A 15,164-nucleotide genomic window follows, 5' to 3' on the forward strand; every position below is an offset into this window, starting at 1 on the left:
GAGAGCTTCATATTGACGGGAAATGAATCCATCGACTCACCACTGCTGCTCTTGGCTGATACACAGCGAAGGTCCATTCCACTGCCATTATAAATGCTTTTTTTTAATTAGAAATTGGGAAGTTTTTCTCAAGGTCACATAAAAGCCAGAAAAAATGAAGACAACTTTGATCCACTATTCTTTGTTAGAGAGAAGACAGGGTAAGGAATAGGATGGTTTTTCCTATTCTCCAGGGATGATGTTTTTGCGCTACGAAGTTGTGGTTGTAAGAAGCATGTGGGCTGCCTGTTTTGTGATATCAAAGATGTTCTGATAAATCGGTGCCTTAAAACGGCTACAAAAGTCACTTCCACTGTATTCCACGTGAGTTTTAATGAATCGCTTCTAAGAACCAGGGCCATCAAATAAATATGATAGTGGCAAGCTTTAAAGAAGACATGTTCCTGGAAATAACAATTATTCCCTTTAATAATTTTTTCAGTGCAATCTTGGCTAATAGGTTTGGTTCAAAAACATCTGTCAGTGTCTCAGATCCACAGTTCAGCAATGATCAAAATCAGTTAGAATTCTGTCGGCTTAGTGTAATGGAATCTGTTACTGTATTAAAGGAGTTAAAGGTCAGGGGAACTGAAATTCTCTTGGACCTCTTATTGATGAAGTGTACCATCAAGGCTCAGTGGGAGCTGGTATGTATTAATAGCATTGCATAGCACTGCAAAATGTTCCAGCTGAAGTAATAGCAAGCACAGTATTCAGGAGGATGAGATTCATTTTCGAAAGTCTCGGCCTCTGCCCCCTCTGTACCTGGTCTCTGCCTCTGTGTTGCAACAGCGGGTGATCACGCTACAATGCCCCCCCAGTCTTGCGGGGATCTGCGGCCGCGAGGTAGCCTGAGCCTCATCCCGGGTGACAATCGCCCCTGGGCTGCCTGCCAGCCTTTCGAGCCTTGTCAGCCCACAACTGACTCACCGGGGAGAAAATCTGTTTGGAATAACAGCAGTTAACCTCTTCTGAGAGAACAAGCAATTACCCCATTAAACAGATCTGCGCTTACAGTCATTTCCTTTCCAAGCCTATTCCATGACTTTTCTGCAAAGGAGTCAGTGGAGGGAGGGGGCAGGGAACATCGTGGGGCGTGTCCTGTAGGGATGATGGGAGGAGGAGCAGGGTCAGGCCTGTCCAAAGAGGGCTGCAGAAAAACAGGTTCTTGGACTTCAGGTTTCGGTTTTTAAAATTTAACCTGTAGGTCGTGCAAGGACACCAATGTTTAAAATTTGGTCTCCCGGGTGATGCCGGATCTGGCTTATGATAAAAGAGAAAGGGCCAATGGCCCCTGTAATGGTGTGGGGACTTGTGACTGCTTGTGCACCAATGGAGGGTCGATACCTCTGGTGAAGGAAGAGAGCCGCCCTGTCGTCACGGAGTTGCATTCTCTGAGCCCGGAAGGATTAGGGAAAATTGCGAGAATCGACAGAAGAGGAGAGGGCTTGACGAGAGATGAAACTGACGTCCACGGCCCTTCAGCTGGTGCTGTGGTGCTGAAACGAACACAGGGAGAGATCGTGGGAGAATGTAATGTAGGGTTTCTAATGAAGACCCAGGTGGTACTGATAGACATTCTCACGCTGAAGTGGTTGGAGAGAGGGCAGCTAGAAGGCCCTCTAGTGGTGTATCGTGAGAAATGTCACACCCCTTTCATCAAACTTTTATCAATCAATAGGCTGATCAGACCATTAAGATGGACTGATAGCATTGACACACCTGGGGCATTTGGACTTTTTAGTGTTTGTTTCAAATCAAATGAAAACACAGGCAAAAAGAGAGGATATTAGGATTTTTTGTTTTATTTAAAAGGTAAAATTAGTAACACATCAACCTAACAGAACCTTTAGGATCTTCTCAATGAATTGCCAGCTCTTTCTAGCTGGCTAAATGTTCTCTTTGTCCTTGAACGAGGTGTTGAAGGATTTCAAGAGTGTGGCAAAGGGCTGTGCAATAATCTTGTCGAAGCCTTTAATAATTCAGTATTTCTACTGCAAAATGGTGTTATTTTAGTGGATGAGGTAGCTGTTATATGGAATTATGAATAGCGGAATGGATCCTTGGTATTGGCCTTGTCTGTTCTGCCCCAGTTACAGACCCTGACTCAAAACTGGCTGAAGTGGAGGCTCGCCTCTCCATCAAGGGGAGCATAGGGCGCAGTTCAGGGTGCCCAACATGGGGTTGTGAGTCTTCATGTGGCATTGTATCCTTGTCTGGGGCTGCTACAGATCTTGCTCATCTAAGGCCACATACTGTACCTCTAACGTGGTTAGTAGTCAGCTCCCTGGAGATGTAGTATTTGTTAAATGTTTGTTTTTTTCTTTCCCTTTTGCAACGACGTTTCTTTGCACAAAGAACACTAATGCAGTCATTGTGTGTGCACTCTATTTTTTGTGTGGTCTATTTTTTCTGTGACTATCTCAGACGCGCCAAACAGTGATGGGCTCACAAAGCAACACCCTTAAAAAATAAGCACGGCTGAAAGCTGTTTCTTAGCAACAACAGCACTTTATATATATATATAAATGTTTGCTGAAAAGGAGCTCCTTCATGCTTTCAATCATATTTACGTTCAGCTAGCACTGGATCTGTGACTAGAGACTTAAAGATTCAAATGCAAGACCAGCCAGATGACTTGTGTGTCACGTGGGTTCTGTGCTGACGATCTGCATGAGAACCAGAGACAATTCAAAAAACGGTCCTGTCAAAGTGCATGGTGCTGTTCCTCGAACCCAGGTTAGCTGTCAAACACCGGCAACAAGAACTAGTTTATCAGGGAAGGGGGGGTTGTGTTTTCACACAGTTTTGCCTACGGTTCTGCGACAAGGCTCGGCATCCAGTTCAAGTGGAACTAATTTAAGGAAATTAAAGGGCTTCCATTTCACATTAAAAATGCCATTTGTTAGTTAGACGCATTTTATGAAAGCAGTAAGAACAGTGCCCATAGGCATTTACCAGTAGGGTTCAATGTGTCTTTTTGTGAGAGACGTACTTAAAGCGTTTCTTCTCAGAGCTCCACTAATTGCTGTGGCTGTATTACTTGCCCAGCCTCTGTGCTGTGGTACAGTTTAATTATTGTAAATCTCTCACTCCTTCTCTCTCTATTTCAATCAAGCGCAGGACTCCAAAATAAAGAAAAGCGAAGACCGAGTATGGAGTCTAAATATAATCCTTCCTAAATTATTGAAGTTACTAAGCTCTGCCTGGTGTTTTACATAACTTCAGGAGCAAGGGAAAAAAAAAACAGAAAAATTGTGTTCTACACGTTTTTCCGAGCCCTACAATCACTCGGAAAAAACAAGGCAGAAAATGCTTTCCTCCCTGTTCACCCTCCTCAGTAGTTGCTTGTTCTGTTTTTCTCCTGCTGCTCCTGCTGAAATAACCATCTGCTTTCTTAGTTCTGATACAAGCGCCTCCCTCATCAGTTACTGTAAATGTGCCTTTTTGGCCAACACAGATGCTTCTTTTCGCCACACAGTACAGGTGTGTACTGTGTTTTCCCATTCCTTAGGGCTCCTTTTCACTTTGAAAGGCTCTTGGCATTTTCTGCTTTCACCTGCAGCGTATCTGCGTGGCCCACTTGAAGGTGACGGAGATTAATGTGAAGACTGCAGGTCACTCTGTTCTTGACTCGCGCCATTTCATTACTCAAGCACCCCAGCTCAAGGGCCCCTGCTGCGGCCTGCAGCTGATTGAAAAGTTCTTAGCACTCTTTGATTCCCAGGATAACTGGTCCTTATTGTCTCTCTTTCAGTCTCTGAAAAATGATGAGACCGTGGCCAAGAAGGACGTCCTGAGGATTCTGGAGCTGAGCCAGAAGCAAAGGTAAATCTAATTTCACCTCCTCACACGCACACACACCCCTCCCAACTTCGTCTCCCTACTCCAAAAGCCATTTCAGCGGATCATGTTTGGTTTGGTGTCATTTTGTTTTCACCAAACCTCAGCTAAGAACGATTCCCAGAGAGATGAAATGATCTGCTTCAAGTTCCTTTTGTTCTGCAAATTAAACCAAACTGTATTCCAGTGTTGTGCTGAAGGGTATCCTATCTGTGGCTCTTGATAGCACTCTTTTTTCCTAATAACTGATCAACTAGTTTTATTTTTTTTATTAACCTTAATTAACATTAACATTTTATTAACATTTTTATCTTCTGAAGACGTTAACGAGTTTGGAAGACATAAAGTCGTAGCTAGGCTTTTAACCGAGAAAACAAAGTGGACAGAGTTAATAAATCCTTCTGAAGTGTCAGAAACAAAGCATTTCCCCCAGATTCTTTCTTATTTTTTAAAGACTAAAGACACTTGGGAGTGAAAGAGCTTCAGATGTCTGTCTGAATAAATATTAAAAGAATTCTGAAACTCTGAGGGGTTTTTTTAACTACTTGACAGAAAACACTTTATTTTTTCTTTGGACTCTATACTATAAAAGATTAAAAAATGAAACAGAATATGAGCATTGCTGAAACTGGGAAACGCTTAGTCATATTCTGTAATTGAAAAATACTGTTTTTAGTGTAATTACACTTTTCACTAAAGCAATAATGGATAATGGCAAGTTCCGTGAAGCTGACCTGTTTTATCCTGACCTATCATGTGACTGCTTCAGGACCTCATGATTCCTGAGTTCTAGACATTAGGCACAGTAGGTAGGTCTTTTTCCAGGCCATCAAGGCCCTTGTGGAAGAGGGGGCAAGGGCCACTTTTCTTGACCATCTGACGCTGGAGGTGGAGGTGATGGGATCAGCATCACGCTCCGGTCAGCCTATTACCCCCGGATGGATTAACCCCCGGTACTCATCTGGAAAGCAGGCTGAGTGGACCTGGGAGCCATCTGGAAGGAATTAGAGCAAGCTCCATCGCTTGCCCCTACCTGGGATTGAACCCGGGACCCTCCAGTCAGGAGCTAGACACCCTTGCCAGAGTTCTAGACAGTAGGGATAGAGATGTACTACACGTACTTAGGATTGCTTTTCAGTAAGTTCTTTTTTGTGGCCCGGCCTCTTCCTCAGAGTGCTGGGCCATGAGATGAAAGGATAGCTTAGGAGACCTCACAACAGACATGACTGTTAGAGTATGTGCTTCCAGTGCATCACTGAAGGCAAAAGCAGACCTGGCTTTATTGCATCTTTTCAGACAGTGACAGAACGAAGAGCATCAAAAGCCATAATCTGGGCTAAAAGAGGCTTCTGAACCTCTCTCATACCCGCACATCCCTGGCTGAGTATCTTCATGAACACCTATGCCCATCTAAAACAATCGATGTCATGACATTGTCAACACCACTGGTGAGCTGGTGTTCACCCGTTATTCTTTTACACATCCCTTTTCATCACCTTGAAGAAAAGCTCAGAGAGGATTGTGACAGAGCAGAGCTGGAGCAAGTTGTCTCTCCTGTGATACTGACCAGAGACAGTACATCCTGTATCGTGACTATTTTGTGCAATTCTGTGGGCTGCGCTGTTCCTGATGTTCATATAAATGCAGATCCTTGCAATACCTGTACGTTTGATTCCAATATTTCTGCGTTAGTGGAAGACAGAGCTTTCTGACCTTCTTGCTTTCTTTTATATACAGCTGGCTTCATGGTTACATTTTTATCTTTGAAAAAAACGACCTTGCTGAAAAGCAATCCTGATCATAAGCACATGTAGTGCTTCTCCACCCCTGCGAGGCCACTGCTGAAATGTTTATTCTTGACAGCTCCATAGGAACAGATGCCATTCCTTTAGGTCAAGCCTTTTAGCAGCTCCAGGTTAGGAAATGACAGCATTCAATTTCTCAAACTTCAAATGTGTAATAGCTTTCTATTTTCTTTCCCCATCAATGGGCACTGCGAAAGGAGACGCTGTCAAAACCTGTAGACGTACACGTTTTGTCATTTCTAATCAGGTTGTCAGAGGTAGTGGTTTCTAACCTTTTCATAAAGATCCCGGGAGATCTCACTATTCAGATGTGAGGATGCTTCAAAGAGAATTGTCACCCGTGGAAAAAAAACACAAAAAAAGAAATTGAGATTTGTATTATTTTTGCATTGCCCAAAGCAGAATCGAGGCTTGTTTATTCAGTGGCACATTTGCCTTGCAGGATGCGATGCTTCCTGTTTCCTTAAACTGTGTTATTGGCAGCTTTCTGCGCAGCTTCCCAGATAATTGGCGCTGGTGAAAATCTGAAAACAAAAGCCGATTTGGTTCTCTAAAAAATAGGGGGTTCTAAACTTTGCAGTTTGGCTGGGCAACACGCTAAGGGCAAATTCCGGATTGTGTTGTAAATAGTCTGGGTGATGGGGAATGTCTCGGAATTAACAGGAGACGTTAAAGGGATGGCACCGGGTGAGGGCCCACTGTGGGTGACGGGCTTCCCTCTCTCTCCCGCAGGGAGGAGATGAAATCTCTCCAGGAGGCCCTCCAGAAGCAGCTCAACGAGGCCGCGGAGAAGGCCGAGAAGCAGCAAGCCACGGTGAGTGCCCCTCTCAGGACAAAACCTGGCCCACCGCTGCCCCTGCCTGGGGGGGGGATCCAGACCCGCCCCGCCCAGCCCATCTGGGACACTTCCTCGCCCAGAGGAGCTGCTGCAGCTGTGGGGCTCAGGACATAGGCCAAGTGCGGTCAGGAGCTCTAAGACAGCTGTGCTAGTTTGCTGTAAGACAGCTGTATCAGTTTGCCAATACCGTTAGTCCCTCCAGTGGTATTCCACTGCTTGAAACGTTTGTGTCTGATCACGTTTCCTGTGACAGAATCTGGAGGTGTTTACTTATTGTGTCCAGATGAAAACCCATCTGGCCTATCATCACGTGTGGGGTCCTTCCTCGCTGTCTGCCCTGTCTAGGCCATTGGAAAGTGCAGTTTAATTTGCCTCTTTCCTTTGATTCTCCAGGATCCATCAAGTCCTTTGCTGGACACCCTAACTCTGTGGAGTGTTTCTCATAACATCCGTCAGACCAGTGAAGGTACATCTACACCAGGCTAATGAGGCTTGATCAGGGTAGAACAGATAGCCAAGGCAGCTTGCTTGAGTTAATATGTGAGGCAGAATAAGCAGCAGTTTCAGATGGTTCTGCTTTAGCACTGTGAAATGGCTGTGGCAGTTTAGTTGGAAAGCTGCCTATTCATAGTAATCTCTTGGCCACTTTGTAAGAATGCAAGCAATCACAGCGCAGTCCAGTGAATGTTTGAGATTAGTTTAATTGTGACAGAAATGGTCACTTCCAGAGAACACTGCATGAGACGTCCCACAGTGCCCCGCATTGCAACAGAGGTTTTTATAGTCTGAGTGCAGCCATGTTATTTCCATGAATGGGGGTTTAAGAGTCTGCATTCTACTTATGGTCCAGTGGCTATCCGTAATGATGTTGTCCCGCCTTTCAGCGGTTTCTGTTGTGCAGCAGTAGATGTTTGTTCAAAATTCTCCCTGGCCAGGTCAGGAGACCAGGTCAGAGAAACCAGGCCAGAGCCAGAAATCTACAACTTCATGTACTGTAATCAACCATTCATTATGCGATAGAAGCCGGGAGCGAAAATGTCTGTGCTGAGCAATACGTTACATTATTTAAAAATATTCTTGAAGCAGCCTGGTTCTGCCCGCTCATTCGGGGAAGGAACTTTAGTGCAGCACTGTGCCAGACTACTAGAGCTGTGAGTCCCCGCTGTTAAAAATAACTGTGAAAGAGATTCTCAAAGCCTCATTCAGATTTCCCACTGATACCCAGGCAGAATAGATAGAGTCGGTGAAGATTGACAGACTGCAAAAATAACTTGACCTGCCAAAAGTTTCAAAGAGGGGTGGCTTCTCCAGATGTCAGCATTAATAGAGGGAAATATATTAAAAAGTGACAAAAGGAGGAACACAATCTGTGTGGGCCCCTGGCTTTTCCATTCAGCTTCATTTTGCAGTTGTTTTCTATTCCGTTATGTGAGTCCTCTTTGGTTCTCTGTGGTGTCTTGTGACATTATCTGCCAGGATCCTCAGAGCCAAGTATCAGGAAGTGGGTGGAGGAAGGAAATGTATGCTACACAGACGCTGGTAATAGTAGCAACACAAGCGATGGCAGGAGGTACAGCATTTACTTTTCTGAGCTCTTTAGTGGTGGAACTGAATATCCCTGCCTTGTAAAGGTACTCACCTTTTCAAAAAAAACATTTAGAAACGTTTCTTTTTTCTATTAAAGCTTTTAGTTAGGCTTTTTCATTTCGCTGTGCCTTGTGGTGGTTTCCACAAAAGACTCCTTTGAAATCTGCGCTGGAGCATTTGAATCGCAGGACAAAACCCTCTCGGATTTGAAAGGGGGAGATGCAAAGCAGGGAAGCACATTAGAGGTGGCCCAGCATTAATTCTCCACATTGAACTCCTCCGCTACCAGTGTTGCTAATTGCAGGTCTCGCAGTCTGGTTCCTGGCAAACCGAGCTCTGTCCAGGGGGCATTTTTACTCAAATTGACCTGTCCTTTATGGGATTACAGTGACACTGCTGCTCCTTAATAAATGTCAATGGCACCCAAAGCACTTTGCTCTTTCAGTAGAGGTAGGACGTTAATCACTGTATATTTATTACTTTATTGCTGTGCATTTCAAGCAAAGTGTTCGTGCAGCAAAAGCTTAGGACTCTTACTCTTACTGTTGTCCCTTAAAACAGAAGTTGGCATGTTCATCTCACAGAAAGCACATACTGTAGCAAGAAAAGTAAGTTCCCCTTGATTGTTTTTTGTTGCCACTAGAATTAAAATGATAGCTAGATAGTTACTGCAACCTTCTGTAGGATGACGAGGTGATGGATGGGCTGTATTTCTGCAGTGTGTGTAATAAGTACCATATAGTATTTTGGAAAATTGTGAGAAAACAGTGAAGAAGCCTTTAAGACCCACACACGCGCCATTAGATGTTTGTAAACCAGTGGATGGTTTAGATTTATGATGCCTCCTGATTTGGCTGTACACTAATGGGAAGCAGAAAACATGCCGATTATACATACAGTACTTCATCTTCTTTCCCCTTTTCATCCTTTCCTAGCTATAAATAAGTGCAAAACATGATAAATCTAACCACTATCTTAATTACCCGTTGTTTCTGCTAATGAAGAAAACTTGAAATGGAAAACATAAGTATTAACGCACTGCATCTCTTTATACTCATATAGTTAAAATCCCAAAGGGAAAAACGATCTTCTTTCCAACTCTGAAATTATTCCTCTTACAGTTTATGCAGTTATACCAGCTATACATTGCCCCTGGTTATTGGAATAGAGCCATGTGGTAAAATAGCCTCTAGCCATGCTGGGTTTTTTTAAGCTAAAGCTACTATTTATTGCCTGGCAGCGTTGCCCCAGGCCACATACATTTCAAAAGAACTCTCTTAGCACTGGTAAAAGTAGAGTTCTGGACTTTATCGGACTGTGCACCAACTCCACTGCCTCTGCCACTGAGCAGGTTTTGACTTGTGCTGCGCATGAAGCTGAAAGGCAGGGGAGAGCACGACTGCTGTATTAATGACCGACTCTCAGTATGCACAGGACAACACCAGAGAGCTTAGCGCCAGCCCCAGGCATGTAAAGAGCAATTAGACTTGTATGCAGGGGGAGTGTTGATGTAGGATATTGCTCTCACACCTGAAGAAGGCTTCACAGCTGAAACGTTGTGTTTAATAATAATAAGAACATCACTTTATTAACCCTTTACAATTTCTTGCATTAGGAATTATCTTTTTGCAGACCCCAGCTTGCTCTCCATGAGACACACAGACAGGGAGAGAAGCTTGGGGTCAGAGCGCAGGGTCAGCCATTGTACAGCACCCCTGGAGCAGTTGGGGTTCAGGGCCTTGCTCAGGAGCCCAATGGAGTAGGATTCCTCTGCCGGCTGTGGGATTTGAACTTGCAACCTTCCAGCCACAGGCGCAGATATAATAAACCTATATACTATATAAGAATAAACCTATTACTTGTTCCGCATTAAAAAAAGAAGGCTGAACCATCAGTCTTGTGAGAGATGTAGAAGCAATGACAGTCTTTGGTTTGTTTGACTCGTGTCATTTTTGCAGGACAGCACCACAAGAGTGCTACAGTAAAATAAACCCCCTTTACCTTCTCCTTGCAGTCGCAGGATTTCAATTTTTACAGAACCTTTTAAAGGGTAACTTCGTCCGCCATTAATCCAAAGGGTCTCACATGCTCACTATGGGCTTATCTGGGCACACCCAGGACCGAACTGTCAATCAAGACCTACAGTAGGGTTGCTGCACTGCCAATTATAGGTGCCCTTGATAAAGGGTTCCTGGGAACAATGCATGAACTGTGTTCACAGAATTCAAACACGCTACACAACACACGCATAAAAAAAAGGAAATTAAAGCAGGCACAGCAGAAGAGAGATAATTAGATTAGATCAATACGCTCTGTACCCACTGCTGTAGTCTGGTCACGTGTGGGCATTCCTGATTGAAGCTCACTGGGTACCGCAGAGCTCAGTACTCCTGACAAACTCGACATGATGCCTACACAGGTGTATCATTCCAGCTGGTTAGTGAAATGTTCACTGGGGCTGAAGCAGCACGCAAAGCTGGAATCGTGACAGAGACTAGCTTTGCTGTTTATGGACAAACACACAGGCTTGTTTTTTAAAAGACCTGGAGTTCCTGTACCTGCATGGGCTTGTAGCCAGGAACAATGATTGAAATCATTTAAACACCTTATCACTTAGGCAGCGAGCTGCGCACAGCAGCACTGCAGGAGTACAATATAAATGGCTGCTTTCCTGCACGCTAGTGATTGATTGATTGCTAAGTGGCAGAGGTATTAGAAAGGCGCAAGAGTTTGTGTTTCATTGTAGCTTCACCTAGCTGCAATTTTTCCTCCTGCAACACACACAATGGGCTATTGTATTGAGGAAAACAAATTCACGCACCCACAAAGCCCAGGCTCTTGTTTAAAAAAGAATACAGTGCCTGTGACCTGCTCGGCATGAAGCAGGGATCACAATGTGGGGCTGCATTTATCCTCTCTGACCCTTGAGGACAACTGCCTCCCTGTCTGCACACACAAGGCAGGCTTCTTTCCTTGAACATTTTACTATACAGGACTACTGTATATCCTCTGCTGTTTGAGATCAGAGTGTCCTTCATGTGTTTGTTTAGCTGACGGCTTTATCCAAGATCGTTTTTCGATTGCAGCACTTACAAAACAGAACAGTACAGCAAAAGAGTTTGTGGCTGTACAGCACAAACTTGGTTTCCTGGTGCAAGAAATTCCACAGTAGCCAAAGCACTTAAAGACATGGCCTTCAGAGGAAACAAGTAGGGTACAATATGCCTTAACAGAAAACGCAAAGAATAAAAAGAAAGCAGGGGTGCATTTTCTAAGACTATGCTTTAGTTATATTCATTGGTGCCTGTTTTCGGTCCATATTATCTTTGCTGTTTGAGCCTCTGTCCTGCATTTTACGTTGGAACTGTGCAATCTGGAGTGTTTAGTGTAAACCCATGGCAATCTTTGTAGGAAAAGCCAGGAGCTGCTTCGTTTTTTTTACAAGGATGTGACAAAGGGGTTAATCCATTCTGGTTGCCATATCTATTCTTTGACATATCTCAGGTTTGCAATATTACTTTGCTAGGAACATTCTGTTCTTTCAAAATTGCGTCCGGATGGATGGATGGATACAGAGATTGCCAGATAAACCAGGCAGACAGAGAAAGAGAGAGGAGGAAGGGCAGGCAAGCGGACAGATAGGTAATTATAGTGCAGTGGTTGGTTTTATTTTCTGTTTATCTGTACAGCAACAGAGATTCATAACATCATTTTTCCTTCACTTTAAATGACTATCCATATTCCTTCAAAGTGCCATCTATTCTAGCTGTGCGCTGCTGTGTATGAAAATCATTATCCATTTCTTTCAGTCATATTGTCGTAACACATTTATTAAACATTAATGGTATGGCTAATGTTTAATAAAAAAATAAAACAAGGCAAATTGTCCTGTGATAGATTAGGGGGTTGAGCCAGACTGGAAATGTAATATGCGGTGTCAACTTCAACACTTGAACGTTTTCTGAAGGAGAACATTTCTCTGCGCTAAATTGTTATGAGAACAATAATTTCTCTGTTTGTCTCCTGTGAGATCCTGACCCGAGCTCAAAAAAAATGAGAAGCAGAATCTGATTATTTTAATCCTTCGGTAGAACAGTGAAATGATGAACCACACACAAGTGTGCTAAAGATGTTTGTGCCTTTGAGAAATACATAAGTAATCATTAGGAATGCTTTTAGAGAAGGAATGTCTTTTTCCTTATCCTGTGTCTTTGTGTGCGCCGACACATAATATTCAACAATTGTTAATTATAGCAATGATCCTATTTCCTACTCTGAAGCCAGGAACCCAGCTGCTCAGATCCTGCTTTGACACCATGTCTCCTCGAAAGTGTGATTCAATGTATAACACTTCCTGCACCCTACTGCTGTGGCCCACATGTCAATCAAGGAAATGAACTTCTGTGGGGATTCTCCTTCCCTACTGGCACACAAGCTGCCACTTTCTGTGGACGCACTGTGAGCTTCGTGATGTTCCGGGCTGGGACAGCAATGCCACAGTCATCTTGTGCAGTGTCCATCTGTCTTCCGGTGCATGCCTGCTCTGTGGGGACAGCCGGATCTCAGCAAAGGGAGCAGGCAGACCACAGATCAACAATGTGTCCTGAATTGTTTTGCTCTCATTTCAATTACTCCTTATGTGTTTTTTTGCTCTGTGGAATGATTTTGCAGCTGCTCCTGCCCCTTTCAGATGCCAAGGATGGAGTATCAGCTTGATGAAACATTTCTGGTTTATGTAAAAGCTTGAAAATGAATCATTTTCTATTTGGGGAAAATAGATTTAACTGGATGCCACTCTCTCTACCCCAGAAATCAACAGGCAAAAATGACTAATTTTTTTGGAGTAGAGCAGTTGCATCTACTTTTCTTAATTGATTTACTTTGCCTGACAGCACCTCTGTGATCTCTGAGTGCGCCTTCTTTTCTTTTTTACCTTTTCCTACTCCATTCCGTGACACCCTTGTTTCCTTCAGTCTTGTAGAGCATTAGACATGTGCGGCACAGAGGTGAAATGGCTTTCGTTTGATCTCCTTATCTCTCTCTGTTTTTACTTGTAGATCAATTTCCTAAAGACCGAAATGGAAAGGAAGAGCAAAATCATCAAAGATCTTCAGCAGGAGGTGAGGGGTTGCTCTTGGCCACTGAGAAGTGCAGTCTCCACATTCACATCCAGTAACAATTCATCTGTCAAGACTACACCCTTCCCTACTTACTTTCTGTCTACTGTATATACAAGAAGAACATATTAAGAACATAAGAAAGGTACAAATTGAAAGGATGCCATTGAATTTGTTTGGTTGATTATAGAATCTAAGGTATCAAATTCTTAAACATGGCTCTGCATGGCTTGGCGCCTCAGTACCTGTCTGAGCTCTTATCACCCTACTCCCCACATAGCAGCCTTCGCCCCTCTAATTCTGGTCTCCTAACTGTCCCCCAAGCCCGTCTACACTCTAGGGGTGACGGGGCTTCTCCTGCTGCGCCCCAAAACTCTGGAACTCTCTCCCCAAGGATATCAGAGAGTCTCCTTCTCTAAACTCCTTCAGATCCAGACTCAAAAACCTGTAGAAGGGCCTTTACTTCACTGGTTCTGTTCTTTACCCCTCTGCTCCTGCTGTATTTAGCACCACCATCCACGGTCTCCTTTGTGTGTTGTAATTGTGTTTTATCTTGTATATTCTTTTTATTTATTGTTTGTCATTCTGTAAAGCGCTTTGAGAAGCCACCTTTTAAGGCCCTTTATAAAATAACATTTTTAATTATTTTTATTATTAGTAGTATAAACACAGTGGGAATTTGGTTCCAGATTCCCACAACTTTTTGTGTAAGGAAGTGCCCCCCCCAGTTCAGTTTTATTTCAAATAATTTTCACTTTCTTATGCTTCATATTCAAGGACCTTCAGAACCAACAGTAATATATTTGTAGTCACCTCTATTCCATACCAAAGGTTTGAATAAGGTCTCACTAGAATATTTCACAATTTTAACACAACGCCAACTGATTTAAATTATGACAGTTTTTATACCTAAAATCCTTACAGTCTGTTTCCCTTTGATATTGTTTCCTCACTTTGTCTAAAGGGTGAAAATGGAATTGTCTACATAAACACCTCAGTTGTTTTTTGTAAAGCATTAGTTTGCTTGTGTTACCTGCATGCAACACCTTACATGTGTTATATTACATGTCATCACCCAAGTGCTTACCCAGTCCTGAATTTAGTCTACATCTTTTTAAATTATTTTTACAGCGTCTACAGTATTCCCTCCTATTTTCACCTGTTGTTGTTGGGAATTTGATTGAAACTACCAGTGGTCAACTACTGTACATATGTTCAAAGAGCTGGATACATAACAGATGCACTTAGCTCTGCATTTACCCTTGGTTGTACCCGTAAAGTACTGTATATTGCTCTGCCACACTTTTTGCATTGTGTTAATTCCATGCACAGGATGCTAATCGGGTTTCGGAAAGGCTCTCGTTAACAAGATGCATTTAGTAGAACTGCTCTCAGGGTCATGAAATTATGCAGTAAATCTGTTCATGACAACATATAATAACGAACTCACAGCTGTGTCTGCAAAGCTTGTTAATTGGAACTGGTTTATACAGCAAAAATATTTTGAATATAGCACAATATTTCCTGACATGTGAAAGAAGCAGTATTTTGTGCTGTTATCAAAGGTATAAATTAACACTGTGTCACAGTAGGGTAACAAAGATGGTACTGTTATCTGTGAATAACACAGACCATAGTCGTTTGTGTCAAAAATACATATGCTTTACGTGAATTCATGGTGTAATGCTCTATTCAATTGCTTCTTGTCAGTACTCTAGTTGTTATGGTCATTTTTCTGTAAAATAAATAGGGTTATCTGAAGTTCACTACACAGCTGATAAGCTAAACCTGGCCTGCTGTTCTCTCAAAATGGTAATAATTACAAAGGTCATGCCTGTCCATTCACATATGGTTTATTGTTCGATTTCAAAGAGAGTGAAAGATAGTTTTTGTGTTTGCATTCTGTTAGCTCAAGGGCACACTGTAGTGTGTCTC

The 15,164-nt window shown here is 43.0% G+C and overlaps 1 protein-coding gene across 2 annotated transcripts in view; it reads left to right on the top strand.

The window, feature by feature from the left end:
- The window catches only part of luzp2 (leucine zipper protein 2), a 146,399-nt gene that overhangs the window by 79,259 nt on the left and 51,976 nt on the right, over nucleotides 1-15,164 (top strand). For both annotated transcript variants that reach the window (XM_015338685.2, XM_015338686.2), the window contains exons 3-5: nucleotides 3,797-3,867; nucleotides 6,420-6,501; nucleotides 13,170-13,232. In XM_015338685.2, coding sequence (XP_015194171.1) covers nucleotides 3,797-3,867; nucleotides 6,420-6,501; nucleotides 13,170-13,232 — 216 coding nt within the window. The remainder of the gene's footprint in view (nucleotides 1-3,796; nucleotides 3,868-6,419; nucleotides 6,502-13,169; nucleotides 13,233-15,164) is intronic.

Source organism: Lepisosteus oculatus, chromosome 21, assembly GCF_040954835.1.
Source record: "Lepisosteus oculatus isolate fLepOcu1 chromosome 21, fLepOcu1.hap2, whole genome shotgun sequence".
NCBI lineage: Eukaryota > Metazoa > Chordata > Actinopteri > Semionotiformes > Lepisosteidae > Lepisosteus > Lepisosteus oculatus.